This window comes from Sinocyclocheilus grahami, unplaced genomic scaffold, assembly GCF_001515645.1.
Source record: "Sinocyclocheilus grahami isolate Dianchi unplaced genomic scaffold, SAMN03320097.WGS_v1.1 scaffold336.1, whole genome shotgun sequence".
NCBI classification, from domain to species: Eukaryota; Metazoa; Chordata; class Actinopteri; order Cypriniformes; family Cyprinidae; genus Sinocyclocheilus; species Sinocyclocheilus grahami.
The window spans coordinates 178395-200638 of NW_015505515.1; the positions used below are offsets into that span (position 1 = coordinate 178395).

General features: G+C 37.7%; 1 protein-coding gene across 1 annotated transcript in view; it reads left to right on the forward strand.

Moving 5' to 3' along the window:
• Positions 1-22244, forward strand: part of ptch1 (patched 1) — a 67143-nt gene that overhangs the window by 15725 nt on the left and 29174 nt on the right. The window contains exons 3-10 of the mRNA XM_016295413.1: positions 7831-8020; positions 8235-8304; positions 8409-8500; positions 10612-10810; positions 10993-11114; positions 12718-12865; positions 14437-14568; positions 22075-22199. Coding sequence (XP_016150899.1) covers positions 7831-8020; positions 8235-8304; positions 8409-8500; positions 10612-10810; positions 10993-11114; positions 12718-12865; positions 14437-14568; positions 22075-22199 — 1078 coding nt within the window. The remainder of the gene's footprint in view (positions 1-7830; positions 8021-8234; positions 8305-8408; positions 8501-10611; positions 10811-10992; positions 11115-12717; positions 12866-14436; positions 14569-22074; positions 22200-22244) is intronic.

The window sequence follows — 22244 nt, forward strand, 5'->3', positions numbered from 1 at the left end:
TGTATAGTATGACCAGCACAATATTAGATAGATTAAACATAAACGTTCTTTTCTGTAGGCCAGCCTATATGTTATGATGAAATTAGGTGATGCATGAATTGATATGAATGACATTTTTATTTTAACTACAATCACAGTATATTGACTGATTTGTTGAACTTCCAACCTTGTAAGCATGTAATAATTATCACAACATAAAGCACTGACAAATAAGCCTGGTGTACATTAACATTAATAACAAATCATATAAACTAAAGTAGAAATATAAAAACAAATCTGTTGCTTTAAAGTAGTGTGGTAATTCAAAGTCACTGTAATAAACATATGTAAACATGTGGACTGCACTGTTTTTCTGTCAATATGGGGTGCTGTGTGTACATTAATGAGGAAAAAAAATGAACTTAAATGATTTTAGCAAATGGCTGCAATATAACAAAGAGTGAAAAATGTAAGGGGGTCTGAATACTTTCCGTACCCACTGTATATATTATGTTAAGGTCGAAGTCTTCAGTAATGAAATGCACGTAACACTGTTACTGCTTGAGTAATTTCAATGTGCCGTTTTGAAGTACGTTCATTATATACGCTTTCAAACATTTCCGCGTGTAGCGTGCCAGGGTTGCCAGGTTTTCACAACAAAACCTGCCCAATTGCTACTCAAAACTAGCCCAATTGCGTTTCGAGGGGGGTCCACCGGTAAACATTCCAGGGGTAAAATACAATTTCTTTTGGAGGGGTTCCCCAAACTGCGGACATGGCAACACTGTAACGTGCCAACTTGATGCTTCCTCTGAAGACTGCTTAGATGTGTTCGACTTAGACCGATCGGTGTGTGTCATCAAAGTACTGCGAGAGCTATAAGAGAGCGGACGTCTCCTTATGCTTTCTCTCGCCGTACTTTGATGTCATACCGATCGATCTTCATGTCGAACACACCTCTTTACTCTCGCGTGTCACATGACCGAGTGTAATCGCAGCCTCTGCGATTGAAAAATCTTGTTTTTTCAAATTGCGATATCGCAAATGCAATTAATCGTTCAGCCCTACAAGATTGTGCTCTAGAAGATTGTATTTCACACCATTTCCATCTCTCTGCAATTGGAATTTCTACACCTGTGCTTTTTGATGGTTCATGGGCTTTTTCTCAAGATTTGATCTCCAGGATTAGACATTTGTGCTGGTTTTTCAAAGAGCTTTAACATACCTGCAGTCATGTTTGACTGAATTCACCTCTTGTTCTCTGTCATTCTTTCTCTTGCACACATTTTTTTTTGGTGTTAATTTCACACCTGAGGCAAGGCCATTTGTGACCCCAGAACCTGTGTGTCTCTGGAGAGGTGTTGAATTCTCCAGGGTTCAGGTCGTAATATGACGTTTCCAAAAATATTGAAGTCTTTCTCTGTGAAGTGAGTGACGTTCATTGTTATAATTCCTTCCTGTTGCCTCTGTAGGTCTTGACATTCATCAGAGGAGCCATTCATGATGTAAAGGTGACCTAGTTCATGTTAATCCAGAGTGGAGACTAGGGATGATAATTTTAACTGTTTAACCGGTTAACTGACCGTAAGAATTACTTACAAATACAAACTATGTATTTGAATGGCAAATTATTATTTATTATGTAGCCTAGGCTTCACTCGCGTTCCAATATCCACGTAAAACTAAATGTTTTGCATAACATCACAGCGGTACGGTGATAACACTTAATGGCACAGATTTTACTACATATTTTTTAACTACATAGTTTTTTTTCCATATGTTTGACTGACTGTATTTTATTATGATAATGAACAGGCTGCATTGTCAAGGTAGCAATGCTTAATTGTGTGTGCGCATGCGGCGCTAGCGCAATCACTTCAGTTTTTTCCTTCTAACAGTGGAAGCAACTCCTCCTTAGTCCTAAAGATAATCGAAATTGTAGAAGGTTTGCCTTTATTTGTGTACATTCACAATAAAAGCAAATCTTTGTGCTTTTTTTTTTAAAGGTATATCAAAAAAATTATATTTTTTAAATGTGATTGCTGGCACATTTGACCAGTTTTTACCATACTGTCAAAACAAAAATTAAAATAGAAAATAATTGAAGACAAAATGTGTTTTACTGAGAAAAAACAAGATTTGGTTTTTAAAAAGCCTTTTTCCAAAAGGTACATCTGGAAAAAGGGGGGTCGTCTTATAATCAGGGTTGTCTTATATTCAGGCCAATACGGTATATATATATAGCCTAGCTTTATTATGTTTTTCTCCGCTGACAGAAGCGCTTCAGGTGCGTGATGTGATATGATATGACCATGGGAATGAATCCTCATGTTCTGTTGTTTGCTGCTTTTTGTGCATGTAAAATGTATCCCCGGTAAACAAATGTTAGTATTTTTTAACAGGTCACAGACACTAATCCTTTCTCATTTAATTCAATTCTAATTTAAAATAATCTTGTCGGTTAACGGTTAACAATCGGTTAACGAGCGTCGGTTGTCGGTTAGGAAAAATAACCAAAATGAACATCCCTAGTGGAGACTTTTCTGATTGAAAAGCTGACATCTGAGGTTGTTTCATCCCCAAAACATGTTGGTGTTCCAAGGGCCTCAAAATCAGGAACATGCTAAGCTTGTTTGGGACGTAATCAACCTGGTCCCAATAATCATGTTAAAGTAAAGCTCAGGCTTGCTTGAAGCTGCAATTAATGAGGGATATTATAAACATGCCTCAAAACAAGATCAGATGTACGTTTGGGCCCAAGTAAAAAGAAATCTTTTGGTTTTTCATAATGCTTCTAGACGTTTCCCTCCTTCTCAGCCTTTTTCACAGGCTGGGTGGTCTGCCCTGAGAAAAAAAGCATGGTTTCAACTTTAATACAATTACAACGGTTTGAAAATATTCAACGTATGTCTGTCTCGTGAATTGAAAACCATTGTTAAATTGGGTTATAGCTTATAAGTTGTTACAGATTGTTTTACACAGCCCTTCCCCCCAGAGCTGGAGTAGGTTAATGAGAAAAAGACATTTTCTTGCTTTAGTTACCAAGCATGATAGATGTTTCTGTATTTTTGAAGTTTTAGTGGTTTTGAGGGGAAAAAAACAGTCAAAAAAGATGAATTGATGCGAATTTGTTTTATTTTTTGTTGTTTTATGCTTGTTTATACTGCGTGAAATTGAGACCATTCTCACACGTTCAGTGTGGAAAAAACAAGTCTTGTTGCCACACACAACTAGGTGGGAGAGGACTTGGGGTTTGAAACCTGTAAGTGTAAGAACTTAGAAAAACTTTGGAAATCGCTAACATATGATTCTGACTTCATTTTTCTTTGTTCATGTCACTGTAAATGTGCTACAAAAGTAGAGAGAGCACTCTTAAAGTTGCTGCCTTTTAGTTCAAGGTCACACAATCCATTTTCCTTGGGTTCTACAGAAGAATATTTTCTAAATATCTCTTGTTACAGTTTGTTTTGCATGTAGGTCTCAGACCCCTAAATTAATTACAGTTGAAGGGGGCTCATGTGAGTGCCATAATGTTTAAAGGGATAGTTAACCCAAAAATAACAAGAGGGAGACAAGACAAGAGGGAGAATGTGAGCGCTGTGTGCTCAGGCGCTGCCGCTCTCAGCGCCGTCAAAATAAAAGGCCAGAAAGCGTATCACAAAGGTTAAAGGGATAGTTTACCCAAAAATGAAAATTATGTTATTAATTACTCACCCTCATGTCATTCCAAATCTGTAAGACCTTCGTTCATCTTCGGAACACAAATTAAGATATTTTTGATAAAATCCGAGAGCTTTCTGACCTTGCATAGACAGCAACAAATACCACCATTAACATAATCCATGTGACATCAGACTACTCAACAATTTCTTCTCTTCCGTGTCAGTCTTTGACACACGTAAGATTTCATCTTAAACATCTTAATTTTACCTGATATTTACATCTTAATCTTTAATTTTTGGGTAAACTATCCCTTTAACCTTTGTGATACGCTTTCTGGCCTTTTATTTTGACGGCGCTGAGAGCGGCAGCGCCTGAGCACGCAGCGCTCACATTCTCCCTCTTGTCCGCCATCGTCGTTAACAGTTCTGTCTAATACAGATAGAAGTCTGTCTAATAATCTGATAGAACTGTTAAACAAAGGAATTAAAATGTATACAAAAAGTATTATAACGATTGCTTTTATATTATTAGTAATAGAAAGGCAAACATTATAATTCTTTTTCTCGTTTGCCATCATTTAAACAAATCTTTGAATGGCTAATGAAAATGTAATTTCACCAACCTTGCAAACTTAGTCGAATCCAGTTGATCAGTTGAGATCTTGTGAAGTGTGCATGTGACCTGCATGATCGCGTGTTCTCTGCGTGACTTTCGGTCTGTGCAAATTTAATGCTTTAAACATTAAATTCGTGATTTCAAATTATGCTGCGCTTTATGCAGTTGCCCACTGTCATATTCATGTCATTTTCACTGTGTGCTGTATGTAAAATGAGTGTTACCTTGACTTCATTTGAAAAAATATGATTCCCAATGCACATAAACTTCCCAGAATACTGAGTGCTTTGTTGGTTACAGTTTACTTCCTTTTTAATTATATTTTTATTAAATATTTATTTATTTGTGGAAAATACTTTGCCATCTAAAGTATAAGTATGTTTAGTTTACAAATTAATTTTTTAATCCATTTTCAAATGATTTCAAATTTCTTAAATATTAATTAAAATAAATACAATTATATCGGCCATCGGCCATCGGCCACTCCGCTTTCCAAGATATCGGCATCGGGTGTCAAAAAAATATCGGTCGACCACTAGCCTCAGCCAGGAAAAAAATAGTGCCAGCAACAATAGAATAAAATGATCACAAATTAGTGTCTTGTATGGTCTGTTGAACTACTGTCAAATGTTAAATGTAGTTCAAGTGTTAACATCTAACTAGATACCATGTCTATTTTAATGGCACATTTGAAGGTAATTTATTTATTTTTTTGCTGCTACCAATTGCGAACAACTCATGTAAAGTGTTAAAAAACAGGATTGTCCCTTGTAAATCACAAATAAAGCTTTCAATTTTGTGTATATTCCTTCAGAATATCTTCTCTGGTAGAATAGTTTAGTGAAATATGGTTGCGTTTACCTTCAGTGCTTCAAAGTGTGATAGTTGACCATGAATGAACCCTCCTCCCTGCTTCGACATCTCAGAGGAGCTTCAGAATCACGCAACCTGCCGTCCAAAACACATCACACCAGTAGATGATTTGCTTGATTACGTTACGAGGAATTGACAGATTACCTGTCTGTGACTGTACAATTACCTGGTTCAGAATAACTGTGAAGTCCTTGTGAACAGTGTTGCCCGCTTCTCTAGGGTGCTTGATCCTGGAAATGGAGAAGTCTTCTATTCTCGGAGGTCAGGTAGAGAGCGCATGAAGAATCGACAGCTTTGAGAGTCAGGCTTGGACGGTGTTCAGCAGGACGCTTTGAAAGGCTGCTTTTGTAGCTGTGTGTGCCACACAACGACGCCACTGCCCGAGTGCAATAAAGCAGCCGAGCACATACACACACGTGTGCGCTTGCAGACGCACTTGCGCGCACACTCATAACTCATAGGCCTGAATTTGAAGGCAGGGAAGAAGACTGCAGGTGTTAAAGGGTGTACTGAAAGGCATTTTGAAGTCAAGTTAACAGGACATATGGGAGCCTGTACATGTGTTAGCGTTTCCTTTCATCAAGGCTGGAGGATATGATTGATTATCATGAGACTGTGCTTGACCCTGTGTGACGGCAGTGAAAGTTATGACTGTTTGTCACTGAAGAATTATGAGTGACATTTTATCATGCTTACTGCTTGTTTATGTTAACAAGTGAATAAATGAGTGAATAAATAAATATACACTCATTGTTCCTCGCCACATGTGAGTTGTAGCTTGATAAATTGAATGCGATGAGCTAAAAAGACAGTTTACTGCAAAATAATACAGCGAAAATGTCTTTGCATGCAAACAAATCATATTTTACAACTAGTGTCATCTGGGTTGACAAACAAATTACTCTTATTAGTCAATTATTTTAATGAATTGAATCACTTTTGTGAATGTTTTGCTGAATGAACTTGCATTCAGTCATGTTTGACCTCAAATTAGGTCTAAATATTGAGCTTAATTGTATTATGAACATTGAACTGAATTATAACTTTTTTGGAAAATTTATTACAAAAATTGTATTGTTTTTATTTCTGAAGTTAGGACCATTTTGTTGCATTTTTAAAAAATGTTTTCAATTGTGGAGGGTTTGATCGTTTGGTGTGTTGGATGGAAAAGTGGGGAAAAAATGCCTTGTCCAAATACCCACACTTGCGGTCTTGGCCACTTGAGAGTGTGTATTCGTGACAGGAAGTAAGTGCGCAAGACTATCCCAGATCTTAAAAATGCCAATGCGCAGTGCCCTTAACGCACACTAAATCCACACTATCTTGAATACCACTCCGGAGCGGTATTCAAGGCTTAGTGTATCCCATCATGCATCATGTTGTGGAAATAAATCGTGAGATTTTTTGCTGAGATCTCGTGAGAGGTCACGAAAACCTTTCCAATGTATGTGAAATATTAATAATAATTAGATATTACATATAATTTGGTAGAAAAACAGTGTTTTTATGTTTTATTGGTGCAATATTTATTTATTTGTACAACATTTGCAACTGATTTTTATCACTTAATTAGAAGCACCACAAATTAAAATTATGACATCTTATAGGGACTACCGAACAGACAATTAAAAGTTTATTTTAAATTGCAAAGTATTCAAAATTAAAATTAAAATAAAGCTATTTGAACACTTGCATTTTTACAACACTATAAGTGTGTCCCATCAGGTAATGAAAAGTTTGACACACACTTGTGGTCTTCATGCTCACTTGAACACTTGGGCCAAATACAGGAAATATGTCATATTAGTAGTCAAGTGCAAAGACCGCAAGTGGGGGCATTTGGACAAGGCAAAAATGCTCACAGAGCCATACAAAACTGTTTAATTAGTTCCCAACACATTAAAGGGACAGTTCACCCAAAAATAAAAATTCTGTCATTAATTACTCACCCTCATGTCGTACCAAACCTGTAAGACCTTCGTTCATCTTCAGAACACAAATTAAGATATTTTTAATGAATTCCGAGCGCTCATCCCATAGACAGAAAGGATCCTAACACGATCAAGGCTCAGAAACGGACATCGTTGTCACTTAAAGGACATCGTTAAAATAATCCATGTGACATCAGGGGTTCAACCATAATTTTACGAAGCTATGAGAACACTTTTTGTGCGCAAGGAAAACAAAGATAATGACTTTATTCGACAATTCGTCTCCTTCGCATCACCCTATAGCGCCATTTTGGAGAGTATCACATACGTATGCAACGTATGTATGCGGATACGTTGTCTACATTAAGATCAAAGCGTAAACAACTTAAACAACGTAGCCACATACGGTGCTGCTGACACAGAACAGCATACATTGTTTACGTATGCGATACTCTCCAAAATGGCGCCAGGTAGACGTGGAGGGGACATCAAAATTCATCAAAAATATCTTAATTTGTGTTCTGAAGATGAACGAAGGTCTTACAAGTTTGGAACAACATGAGGGTAATTAATGACAGAATATGAATTTTTGGGTGAACTATCCCTTTAAGCTGTGGAGTTTGAAGCAATGTTTAATGCTGCATTTAATCCCTCTTTTCTCCATATTATTTCCTGTCACCTCTTAAATCTGCTTATAAATAAAAGTACTAAAAGGTTATGGAGCATTATCTGAAAGTCTTCTTCATCATTTTTCTCCTCTGTTTCATAGTGGGCGGCAGGGTGAATCAGGAACTCAAGTACACGCGGCAGAAGATCGGAGAGGAGGCCATGTTTAGTCCTCAGCTCATGATACAGACGCCGCGACAGGAAGGTGCTAACATTCTGACCGTAGAGGCGCTCAAGCAGCACCTCGACTCTGCCATAAAGGCCAGCAGAGTGCACGTTTACATGTACAACAGGTAACAGCACACCAGCTTCTGAAGAGTTGTTTCTTTTTGAGTAGTTGATGCATAACATGTCCTTGGACTTTTTTATCAACCAAAATTATAGGTTCAAATTTGGGAAAGTGTGTATTTTAAGTCCTGTAACTGGCCACTATTTCTTCTAAGTTTTCTGCTTTAATGGTAGTCCACAAAATTATAGTTCATCTAATTTCCACTGTTGTGTTTTCAGGCAATGGAAATTGGAACATTTATGCTACAAATCAGGAGAACTTGTTACAGAAACCAATTTTGTGGACCAGGTAAGAAAGAATTGTCACAGCATCTTTTTAGATCGACAATTTTAAACTTCAGAGGATGACCTCTAAGGGCATGTGACAGTAATAGCGTTTTTTTTTTTTTTTAGATTATAGAGAAACTGCACCCATGTCTGATCATCACTCCTCTAGATTGCTTCTGGGAAGGTGCTAAGCTACATTCAGGAACGGTCTACCTCCCGTAAGTTGCACACACCTTTCTGTATTTGCTTGGAGCCTGTAATGTTTGATCCTGTCGCATCTGGCGTTTGACATCAAGTTGATTTGCCAGAAGGGCCATTTTCATACACTAAACGCTTCACTGACATGTCCTTCCTGTGAATAGAGCCATGTTGAAAACCAATAAACAAGCAAAATAAATTTTTAGGAAAAAGTTTTTCCTTCCAATCAAGAGAGGTGGTGAAAAGAGGATTTTACAGTGTTTATTTGATAAATTACCTCTTTATGGGTAATTTATTTAAAAATCATATTCAGGCAAGATGTTTAATGTGACTCACCTACGAGTTAAACAGAAACCAGCAGAAAATGGCAAAAACCACTTGCCCTATGCATGTAAGATTAAGTCAATAAAGTGCAGGAAGGATGTTTGAATATTGAATCAAGTTCTGTGTTTGCACTTCTCTGTTGGTTTAGTTTAATGATTATATAATTTGTATTTTTGCACAAATTAGACAAATGCATATTGATTTTCCATGAAGAATATTAAAAAAAACTTTGAACTGCTCAAAGCCTCACACAATTGTTCCACTTCTGCTGCTAATGGCTCCTTGCAACAGTTACACTCAGTAGACAACCACCAAGTCTGCAAAAGTTTTTCTGCCCTCCCTCTCTCCCTCCATCATGGATGGTAAATAAGGATTTTACTGTGTTCTGGTTGGGGGACTTGGAATAATGACTCAAGCCTGGTTAGGCACATACAATGTGGTCTGAACCGCTGCAGGCCTGCCAGAAGAGAAAGAGAGAGGGGCGAACAGAAGGAAACACATACAGAAAAAAGGGAAGAATGAAAGAAAGAGGGAGAAATGAGAGAAAGATGGTGCAGGGACGGAAAGGCGGAGCGGGTTTGACAGAGGGTGGCTTAGAGAGTCAGTCAGTGGAGCAGTGGAAGTGGACAGATGATGGAAAGTGGGCGGGTGAACTCGGTGCAAGGAAGGCCGTATGAGGATAGAGTCAAACGTACGGGCGGGACAGGAGACCGGGTGAAGAAGCAGCAAGAGAAAGAGGCTGCTGAAAAAAACAACTGAGACGAAATGGCAAGCAAAGTATGGGAGGTTTGCGAAACTGCTGCATTGGGCTGTTAGTTGTGGGGAGATGCCAGGCCCTGAGCAGGATCACCCGGCACAGCAGTATAATTAGAGGGGATAAAGATCAGATGAGCGGATTGATTCCATTTTCTCAAAGCTGTTATTATGGAGGCAGGCTGAAATCCAATCCCAACTACATTAGTGCTGCCACCGCTGTGACGTGCAGCGTCCATCAATCCCTAAGCCTTCGGCATTCCATCCAGTCACCCTTCATCCACTCCCCGTAGTTATGCCCAACCACTTTAAGCACGTCCAACATCCCATAAGCAGGGCCCAGTCAGTGCTTCTCCTTCATGGTTAAACATACACTACCATTCAAAAGTTTAGGGTCAGTCAGATTTTATTTTTTGAAAGAAATTAATACTTCTATTCTGCAAGGACTTAAAAAACTGATCAAAATGGACATTAACAAGATTTAGAGTGTTCCAAAAGATTTTGATTTCAAATAAATTCTGTTCTTTTGAACTTCCACAGAAATATTAAGCAGCACAACTGTTTTCAACATTGATAATAGTAAGAAATGTGTCTTGAGCACCAAATCAGCATATTAGAATGATTTCTGAAGGATCATGTTACACTGAAGACTAGAGTAATAGTTGCTAAAAATTCAGCTTTGCCATCACAGGAATAAATTACATTTTAAAACATATTAAAATAGAAAACAATTATTTTAAATTGTAATAGTATTTCATAATATTACTGTTTTACTGTATTTTTTAACAAATACATGCAGCATTGGTGAGTGCCGCTTTTTAAAAACATTTGAATTGTAGCAGATCAACATCAGTTTTACAACAATGGACCAATCCTAAGAAATTTTGGATAATGCAAGAGTACTCAGTGTTTGCGTTAGCAATAGTATATGAGAGTTAATGCATCTATAACCGTGCTTCCAATTCAATTCCATTGTGCTTCATCAGACTGTTTTTAGCGCTATAACATGTCCTGTGTGAACATCCCACAATAAAATAGTTGCTTTTCCCCACAGTGGCAAAGACCCAGTGCAATGGACCAACTTTGATCCGATGGGATTCATTGCTGAGCTGAAGATGCTGAAGTATCCGGTGGACAGCTGGGAGGAGATGCTGGTCAAAGCAGAGGTGGGCCATGGCTATATGGACCGTCCCTGCCTAAATCCTGCGGACCCCGACTGCCCGTTGTCAGCTCCCAACAAGAATATGACACGGGTGAGTTCAGCAGACAAGGGATGACATAGAGCAATAGCTGAAAATCATTTGCGAGTATTTGTTATTCTGTGTTGGGTGTCTGTTTTTGAAGTCATAGGCTGCAGATAAAGAATCGCTAATTAAATCAATGTTGTTTTGCATCTCAAGCATGTCGCTGATTTACCATCTGTCATATTTTTAAGCCTTTTGACGTGGCTCGTGTTCTGACTGGTGGCTGCTATGGGCTTTCCAAAAAGTACATGCACTGGCAGGAGGAGCTTATCGTAGGTGGGACCAAGAAGAACGACAGCGGCAAACTTCTGAGGTAAGAGACAACTTTGGGATTTAAACGTTGAATGGATTTTTCTTAATGTTTTTTACTTGTAAAGGGAATAAATTATTGTGAAAACCATAGAAGAGAGAGAAAGGAAAAAATGAAGTGTGTCTTTAAGTTTGCCACAGTTTGACCATTTTGGGGCATTACGTGGCAGTGGATAAATGATCACTTTGTCTTTCCCTCTCTCTTATGCACTCACATATACACTGTAAGGTTTGTTTTTTGTTTCTTTCTTGGCAGATTGTAATCATTAGTAAACTGCATATTAGTATTCATTCCCACAGACTGAAGGAAGCCCACACCTTTTACTCCAAGAGCGAAACTTTTTAGGCTTGAGAGGGGACAGAATTCATCATCCTCATTGAAAGAACGTTATCATACATCCCAAAAATTTTAATACACAACAGTGATGGTGGCGGAAAATATTCTCTAGTGGCTCTGGAATCATCCGCTGTGATTTCTAGTAATTGTTTCACTCTGAAAACCGTGGTTTTCTGAAAAGAGAAAGTCAAGGGTTTTTCTTTCAAGAAGTGTTCATTGAACAATAGTAGGTTGATAGTCCACTTGAGGGAGTCTGTACTCTACAGTTGGGGAAGTTTTAGCTCGTCTATGGAGCAAAGTGACAGGCCGCTGTTTTTCAGCATGTTAGTAGTTCTTTTTGAGGTTTAGTGACAGACAAGGTCAAGACCCCCAAGAAAATGAAAGAACGTTATCATACATCCCAAAAATTTTAATACACAACAGTGATGGTGGCGGAAAATATTCTCTAGTGGCTCTGGAATCATCCGCTGTGATTTCTAGGAATTGTTTCACTCTGAAAACCGTGGTTTTCTGAAAAGAGAAAGTCAAGGGTTTTTCTTTCAAGAAGTGTTCATTGAACAATAGTAGGTTGATAGTCCACTTGAGGGAGTCTGTACTCTACAGTTGGGGAAGTTTTAGCTCGTCTATGGAGCAAAGTGACAGGCCGCTGTTTTTCAGCATGTTAGTAGTTCTTTTTGAGGTTTAGTGACAGACAAGGTCAAGACCCCCAAGAAAAGAAACCAAGCTTAACAACATGCTAAACATTAACAGCATTTTTTAAATTAGAAAAATATTAATAACAAAACTCAAACTTCTAATAATCTTAAAAATTTGCATTTTTTATGTTGCTCTCAAAAAGTATATAATGGCTTGTTTCGAGACTAGTTGATTCACTGAGGATATGAGCTGATTCAGTTCATGATTCAGAGTAAAGAGTCTTAGGTCAGTTAAGTTGATTCTGAATGATTTAGACTGTTGCCTACAACGTCTGGAGATTAGAAATACATAACAGATGGTTCAATATATTGGTTATAAATACATTCTGTGAGAATTTATTTGAAGAAAAAGTTGATTCTTTTGAGTATGTAGTAGTAGGCATGTTTTGGGACACACTACCATGTCATCAAATTGCTACCAGCAAATCCACCAGAAATAGTGGACCATCTGGGGACTTTTGGCATGCCCTTTTCACACACTTATTCCAATCTCACATCTGCTCAGCAGTGAAACACTTGGTCAGTTTATACCGTATGTTCAGTTCACCTTCACTCTACTTTACTCTTCCTCACAGTGCACAGGCCCTCCAGACCATGTTCCAGCTCATGACCCCAAAGCAGATGTACGAGCACTTGAAGGGCTACGAGGAGGTCTCGCACATCAACTGGAACGAGGACATAGCAGCTGCCATACTAGAGGCCTGGCATAGGAGATACTCTGAGGTAAGTGCACGTCTCATCTGATGGAAAGGATGCTCTGTGGATATCCAGACTGCAGTCTACTGTAGAGATATTTACAGTGCTTGTTTCTGCTGTAGTATTTGTAGTAATTCATTCTTTCATCAGGTTTTAATTTGATTAAAACTGGATCTTGTTAGGAACCGTTTAGGAGGCCCGAGTCATTCCTCCAGCCCAACGTTGTGTTTCCTGGAACATACACTCACATACATGCACTCGTGGAGTGTGAAGGCATTCATCTTGAGTCATAAGTAATGCATAAATTCCAAAGGGGCTGTGTCTCTTGAGGTTAGGACCCAGCTGTTTAAGTGCAGTCCTTCAAAGGCATAGACTTCCCTTTTTTCCCTTCTTCATACTTTAAACGCTCAGCTTAAGTGTGAACTGGGAAAAACGGGGCACATCTGTAAGGGCAGGAAAGTTTGTGATTGGACACTGTAGAAATGTGTGCGCTAAAACCTTCACATGTATTAGATGTATGTTATTGCATTGAAAATATTTCTTCTGGAGGTATTTCAGTCCTTTACATTGAGGCGTCATGAACTAACTAATGAACAACAGTAATTAATGTTGCATAAAGTTAATGTTTATATTTTATATATATATAATATTTGAAGATGTAAAAATAAACATTAATTAATGTACTATTAACAAATATAACTTGACATAAGTTATATTCATAGTAAACTTTATTTAGTAATCTAAAGTTTAGTAATATAGTAAATTAACATTTTAAAAGCATTTATTAACCTTGGTTGGTTGTTAATTTATAAATGAACTATGTTAATTGGTGTTTTTGTTCCTAATAAATACATTTTTTATACAATTTGAAATATATGTAAATGTAAAAAATTACCATTATGCAACATCATTAAATGTTGTATAGTATTATTTATTGTTAGTTAATGCATTAACTAATGTTTACAACTTGAACCTTATTTTAAAGTGTTAGCAAAATAATTTTAGCGTGATTTAATAACAGATTTGCTCATTTAATCTGAGGTGGCAGCATTACAGCACAGCCTGCTTTTGCTAGTGTGGGTGTCCATTGCAAAATCAACCCCTCTTGGTGTGGCGGCCCCAGCACTTGTGTGTCTGTGTGTGTGTTTTAGCGTGTGTGTGGTATCTGTGTGTGTGTGTGTGTGTGTGTGTGTGTGTGTGTGTGTGTTTGACAGGACCGTCTGGAACACATTAACCCGCTCAGCGCGCAATCTCTTTCACAGCTGCCGTCCCATTGGTGGCTTGTGTGTGACATCATCTGGTCTCTGTTTTGTCAGCCCTGACCTCCGCTTGGCATAGGGTTTCTTTCTGGTGCGTGTGTGTGCAGGGCTGAACATGTTTGCGTTTGTGTGTGTGTGTGTGTGTGTGGTTTTAGGGGTGAAACATTTGTGGGACTGTGATTTCCACGTTATTTAATTACTTTCATTGGCCTGAGGGAAACACAAAACAAAAAAAAGATGAGCAGTGAGAAGATTGTAGAAAGGGTGTAAATGAATTGAAGGTAAACAACATTAATATATAATTTTTTTACTTCTCTCTTCTGTCCTGTGTGTCCTCAGGTTGTCCAGCAGAGTGTGTCAGTAAATTCGTCTCAGAAAGTTCTCACATTCACCACCACCACCTTGGAAGACATCCTCAAGTCCTTCTCTGATGTCAGTGTGATCCGTATCGCCAGTGGCTACCTCCTAATGGTAAACTAACTCCCACATCTCCAGCCCCATCTGAAGAGCTTTTGCTTTATCTAGACTTCCTCTCTTTTTTGTTCAGGTTCATTTACTATACTGTGCTTTACTCTTTTTAACCTGTTAAAGACTCACATGAGTATTTGTGAATCTGTGGAGTATGGATGATTTCTTTAACATCATGTTATGGTCCATTCACACCAAAACTGTCATGACAAAATAACAGGAAAATATGTTATAAACATTAGGATTAGAAACATTTACACCAAATCTGAAAAAAGGGATAGTTCACCCAAAAATGAAACATTCTGTGATCATGTACTCACCCTCAAGTAGTTCCAAAACTGTATGAGTTTCTTTCTTCTGTTGAACACAAGACATTTTGAATAATGCTGGTAACTAAACAGTTGATGGTAGCCATTGATGAGAAACTTGGAACAACTTAAGGGTGAGTAAATGATGACAATTTTTATTTCTGGGTGAACTTTCCCTTTAATTAACATGCTTATTATTCTAACATTTAAATTGATTATATTAAATGCCACTAATTTAACTTAAGAGTGTTTTTTACCAACTTAGGTAGGGCTTAAGTATATCTTTATATGTAATTTTCAAATTACATCTACTGTCCTTGAAATTTACACATTTGTAATGAAGTTGAAATTACGTAAATTTAAACTATATTCACTTTAAATTCAATATCAAACTACAAACTACAATTAAAATAATACTTTGCATGTGCTTTAGTATGTTAGTCAGTACGTAAGTATACTTCAAAGCATGACAAAAGATTATTTAAAATAGTGCTGGGCGGTATGACCAAAAATGTATGTCACAGTATTTTTCAAAATTATACCGGTTTCACGGTACATGACGGTATTTTTTTTTTCATGCATGACTGGGTGTTAACCATATTTTCTACTGATTGAGAGAGGAAATACTGCAGTATATTGACTTAGAATGCCCTATTTTACTGTCATGATGAGTGAATATTGTCAAAACATACCACACTAAATAGTGACTAAACACGACCCCTTTTAGTACGTTAACCAGGAGTCACTCTCATTTATAATCGCGGCATCGTCTGATAAAATCAACAAGCATCTACACTAAAGAGCGGATATGCGGTTGTTTTGGCTATATTACTTTTTTATCTCATGCAGCGCACTGCCTGCGTCTGAGTAACAAACTAAAAAAAAAGGTATGAACCGGTATACCGCCCAGCACTAATTTAAAATGTACTTTAAAGTGTACTTCAATGTGTCAGCATATATAATAATAAAAGTGTACTTTTTAAGATTTTAAGTACACTACAAGTGCACTTTCAAACATGCATAATTTTATTTTCACTTGGGGATTAGATAAAAAATTATGTGACCACGAACCACAAAACCAGTCATAAGGGCCAATTTTTTTATGAAAGCTGAATAAATAAGCTTTCCGGTGATGTATGGTTTGTTAGGATAGGACAATATTTGGTCGAGATACAACTATTTGAAAATCTGGAATCTGAGGGTGCAAAAAAATCCAAATATTGAGAAAATCGCCTTTAAAGTTGTCCAAATGAAGTCCTTAGCAATGCATATTAAAGTTTTTGTTTACATAATACACGTGTGTGTGTGTACTGTGTACATTTATTATGTATGTATAAATACACACACATGCATGTATATATTTCAGAAAAATATGTTATGTTTATGTATTAAATATATTTATATATAATATAAATTATATGAATATAACTATATACATGTAAATATGTTTGAAATATATACTGTATCTGTGTGTATTTATATATACATAATAAATATACACCGTAACAAAGAGTGAAAAATGTAAGGGGGTCTGAATACTTTCCGTACCCACTGTATATATATGTGTGTGTGTATGTGTGTGTGTGTGTGTGTGAGTGAAGTTTATGTGCAAAATCATGTTTTTTATTATGTTATCATGTGTTTATTGTGTTTTATTGTGTTAGTTAGCTGTATTTTATTTATTTTATTTATTTTTACTTAATCAAAATAACCAAACTGCAGTTTAATTGAAATTAATTGGAATGCACAATGAAAAAACATAATTTTTGAAAATTGTTATATATATATATATATATCTGAACAATCAGTAATGATACAGATTTACAAACCTTAAGTGTTAAATGCTTGCTTTGTTTGAGGATGAAAATAACCAAAAGTAATGATAACTGGAGACATACTCGGTTCATTCATTAAAGGATTTGTCTTGTTCAAACCGGTAACTCCAGAGTATTTCTGAACAGAGTATTCATTAAAAGATCAGCTCATTAGAGTCATTTGTTCATTAATTGGTATTTTATACTTCTTACTTTTATCCATACTTTTGGCCTTTCTAGTATATCAAAGTACTGTGGTATGACCATCTGATATCATCACTTTACCGTGGTACTGCCAGGTGTTAATCTTGAATCAGTTTCTGTGAAACCATTTCTAGCACAGGCATTTGAGTTGTTAGTTTTATTTGCGAGATTCGACTGGACGACAGTAATCTTATGTGTATATGATCTGGGTTTTTTTAGTAGATTGTGTATACGTTTCCGTTGATACATCTGTCAAGGGTATCTTTGTTTAGCTTTCATTTGCGTTTACGTGTGGTCGTGTATGAGTGGTGATTTAGATGACTCTCATGCAGACGGCTGAGTTCAGGCATGTATTTGCTTGTGTTTATGTGAGATTGCACAGCGTGCAGCGACACTTTTGTGTGGAAAGTAAACAGTTCCCCTGTAGGGGGAGAGAGAGAGAGAGAGCACAGAGCACTCCTGTCTTAAAACACGCTGTGTGTGGTCCTGCACGTCCTCAGATACCAGAAAAAACGTTCCCTCTTTCTCTCCTTCTCCTCATCTCTACCTCCGTGTGTACGGAGGTGGGGTTTGGAACTGTTTCTCATGCGTCTCGCACCCTGAATGGCTTTGAAATGAGGAGAGAGAGTTTATCCTAACAAGACAGCGAGCCAATCGTGTTTCTGCACCCCGGGCTGCTTTGTTTAAAAGGATATGTCCTGCCTTTGATGGAAAATATTTCTGTGTGAGTGAGGGATAAAGAAAAGGGAGGGAAATGAATCTCTTTTTTGTGTTTTTCCTCTCTCTAAAAATCCGCATAATAACAGGGGCGAGAAAGCTTTTCATCAGAAGTTGAGCTCATTCTCTATTTTTGAAACGGTTTCTATTTCCGCGACGTCGCGACTGGAACAACAGCATACCAACTATATGACAGTAGATAATCTCAGGTAATTATGTACTTTATTCAAAGTTAAACGTGTCTAATGGGAGTTTGAATATTATATTGTGTGGCCTTATAGCCATACTGAAAGCAACAATAGATAGTTTACCTCAGATCTTGAAAATCAGTTAAAGGGGTCATATGATGCTGCTAAAAAGAACATTATTTTGTGTATTTGGTGTAATGAATGGTGTTTATGCGGTTTAAGGTTAAAAAAACACATTATTTTCCACATACTGTACATTATTGTTTCTCCTCTGTGCCCCGCCTTTCTGAAACGCGTCGATTTTTACAAAGCTCATCAGTCTGAAAAGCAAGGTGTGCTGTGATTGGCCAACTATCCAGTGTGTTGTGTTTGGCCGAATACCTCAAGCGTGAGACGGAAATGTTACGCCCCTCACATACTGTGATGATGCCCTGTCAGGCCGGAGCGACGAGACAAAAATATGAAAACCCATTATAAACGAGGCATTCGTTGCATCCAGTGGGGACATAATTATGGATTATAATGACTTATACTGTCTTTTTACGTGTTGCGTTGCATCGCGCCGCGTAAACATAAAACTATGTCTGCATTTGTGATCGGAGAAATGAAAAACAACAAGCCCTACTCTACACTGCCCAAAAAACTCGCTTTAAATATATAAAATATAAAGACACTTTAAATATAAAAGACGTACTTACATTCTTTGAGTCAGAACAGCCGGCATTGTAGTCTACTCTTCCAGGATCAGTAAACAGTCCTCCATAAAATGTGCTGCACACATCTGGATATTTGGGTTGAAGTATTCTGGAACGGTGTTGTAAATACAACTTAACCACTGATTTCTAGTCGTGTTCATTTTTCGAAAGCCAAGCAAAGTAGTTTCGCTTTCACAACGAAACAGCATCACACCGTCACACACGCCGGCTTACAGTGAGCAGAAGCCGGGGGATAAAGTGAGGAACGGTGGGAGGGTTAGAGTGAGCAGAGGCGGGTGGACTTGAGAACGGCGCGGCCGGCGATTTCGACGAAGGAGCGTCCGGAAGGACATGTGATGTCCGGAAGGACATGTGACGACCATGGTGAAAGCCGATCCGGCCATTGACAGTGCAAAGTTGTAGTATTTCCTCAGCAACCAGCACGGATCAGCTCCAGGCATGACGAAGCAGATATCGTCCTCTTTTGGAAGGCCAAACAAAGTAGTTTCACTTACACAACGAAGCACACAGCGTCTTTACGACATGGCGGCGGAAACATCAAAACTACAGCGAGAATAAAAGTTACGCCTTCTTTCTTTGCGTGAACATTTGGGCGGCGTTATGCGAATCTTCCTTCATAGCGACGTAGGTATGTGGGGGCGTGTTAGAACAAGCGGTTTTAGGTAGGTGTGGCTGACTCTTAACTTTTATAAAGAATATAAAGAATATAAATAAAATATATTTATATATAATATAAGAATATGAATATATAAATGTATAAATGTAAATATTTTCAAAATATATGCTGTATGTGTGTGTATTTATATATACATAATAAACATACACAGTACACATACATATATAATGTAAACAAAAACTTTTATTCTGGATGCGATTAATCGCGATTAATCGTTTGACAGCACTATTTAATAATGTTAAAAAGGTTTAATATTTATGAATTAGATTATAAACTTATCCATTTCGTTGCGAGTGCAGTGCGCTTCCAGAGAGAGCGCGCCCACGCACGCTTCTGATTGGCTGTGATATTTGATTGATTCTGTTGCATCGCGTCTAGTGTGGACACCCAAATTGCTTGGCACTGGAATCTTGTCGCGTCGCGTGTAGTTAGGACACCGTGTTATGGGGCTTTCACATCCTTTTTCACATTCTTTCACATCCTTTTTTGAAGATTAAGAACTCAATTTCCCGTTCATTCAAAAAGTAACTCTTTATAAGAACATGAGGGTGAATCAATTATGAAAAGAGTTTATTTTTGGGTGAACTGTCCCTTTAAATGGTCTGTGAAATCTGAATACCTACATTTGAACCTGCTTAATCAGTTTAAAGATTTTCTCCATTAGACGCTTGAACATCCCCCTCACATGAAACACACAGACTCAGCACTTGGGCTGCTTAACCCTTGAACTTTAGGTGAAGTAACCTCGCCATCATCCACATAACCTGCACAGCTGAACGGAGGCAGACGCAGAGATTTACACACTGATGCCTTGTTCTGTTCAACAAACACATTCACACAAATCTCAGCTTAAACCCTACAGACAACCTCCCCTTTTGCAGGACCCTTTGATCCTAAAAGCAGAATTGCTTTTTATATCTGCCAGTGTAAACTGTCATGTAGTGTTTGTGTCTGTTCGATGATTGCATATTTTCAGAAGAATAATGTGCGGGATGAGCCTGCTGACCACACGCAAGACGTGGCTCACGCCTAAACACGCGTGCGCACACACACACACTCGTACAGCGCTGTAGATCTAGTATTAGGATGTGTGGATTGATGTCTCACACACGTCTGTCAGACACACACATGCTGTTTTTCAGACACTCCAACTGGCACCTGTTCAATGGTGCCTGAAAACACTCATCTTCAAAACCTCTGAGAACACATGCGCACACGCACACACACACACACACACACATGCACTGCTTTTGTAAACGTGTTATTTCCTGCTGTAACAGTCTTTCCAGCTGTAGTGTCCAAATGTGTTTACTTCAGCTTTTGTGTCCAAATATTTACTTCTGATTATGTGTACAAATGTGTGCACTTGAACGTTTGTGTCCAAATATGTTTACTTAAGCTTTTGTCAAATTTTGTGGCACAGCTTCTCTAATTTGGGGAACATGCTTTAAAATTTGGTATTCATATTTTATGAATACCAAACTTATTAATAAGCTCCTACTTATTTTACCTAAAATATCAAAGTCAACTTTAAAGTCAAGAAAATAATGAAATTTGACCAAATTTACTCATATATTCTAATTAAGATTTTTAAAAAAAAATTAATACTTTAATTCAGCAAGGATGCAATCAATTGATCGAAACTGACATTAAAGACATTTATAATGTTACATATGTATTCAGTGTCAAAGAAATTCTGTTGAAATTGCTATTCATCAAAGAATCCTGAAAGAACTGTTTTAAATTTTAAATGGTTGTGTAACAAATCATTTTTAAATTGCAGTGTAACATTTTTTTTATTAAGATATAGTAAATCGCCATCTTTGATAACATTTATTTTTGTCTAATAACATTACAGAAGTAAATGGATGGGGATTACCATTTCATGGTGACGCTGTTTCTGTTTTAATTATGTTTTGTTTCAATTCTTCTGTCTCTATTTAGCACTGTTTTTGGCACCTCCCTCTCTTTCAGTCTGTTTATCTATTTCTTTGGCAGCATAAAAGCATGTGCACATGTCAGGCCTAACAAATCTCTTTGTAGAATCACTCACGCACATTCTGTCATCTGTTTTCTCTGTTTCTCTCATGTGTTGATAAATTTGATATTGTGCTGTCTAATGCAGTGACATTCACACATTTTTAAGTGTAGATGAATTGTCCAAATGCCTTTGGGACTTGCTTTGTTTACGTGAGTTTCTCTCATTGTGTCTTGGCTCTGTCAGGCTGAGCTGCTCTCTGGGTGGTCTGGCAGTCTGACATAACTCCAACCTCCACCCATAAAAAATACACCCTAACTAGGGCAGGCATGCTTCAATCTGCCCTCTCTTTCTCTCTTCCTCGGTTTCTGACTTTCATTGTCATGTCACTTTTCTTTATTCAGTTGCTGTTCTCACATTAGTTATTCTGTGAGCTTCAACCGAATGAATCCGGATTAAAAGTTTCAGATCACTTGTTTGTTTCTCCACACTGTTAAGGAGCTCTTGGCCCGGTGAAGTCTTTTTAGTAAGCTTGTGATATATCGGCTCTGAAAGAAAGTGTCAGTTTCCCAAGGTCAAGAGAGCCACATCTAGCTGAAAGTCTTTTTCCCAGTTCTTCATATGGAAGTGTGTGTATTGAATTATGAATTCAATAGCAATGTGATTTACATTTAGAAATTTAGGTGGGCTTCACCCGAACTGGATAAGCCCAAATTTAATTTTGGGATGGCAAGAGTTGTGTTTTTTATTTGTTTGTCATTCATCTCTTATGAAGAGGATAATTGTCTAAAATTGAATTTGTTGGGCTCATTGTGGTTTTGGCATAGACCCTCTGCAGATGTGCGGGTGTCGCTGTGTGTGATTATTTTGTGTGAGTGTGAATATGTGCTTAACATCTTCATTTTCTCTCTCAGGCTGCAGTGGTCGTGGTGTTTAACTTCGCTATGGTGCTGCTCATCTTTCCTGCCATCCTCAGCATGGACCTGTACCGCCGAGAGGACCGCCGCTTCGACATTTTCTGCTGCTTTGTCAGGTAGCACACAAACATTAACCTGGCTAAAAGAAGACACATCTTAAA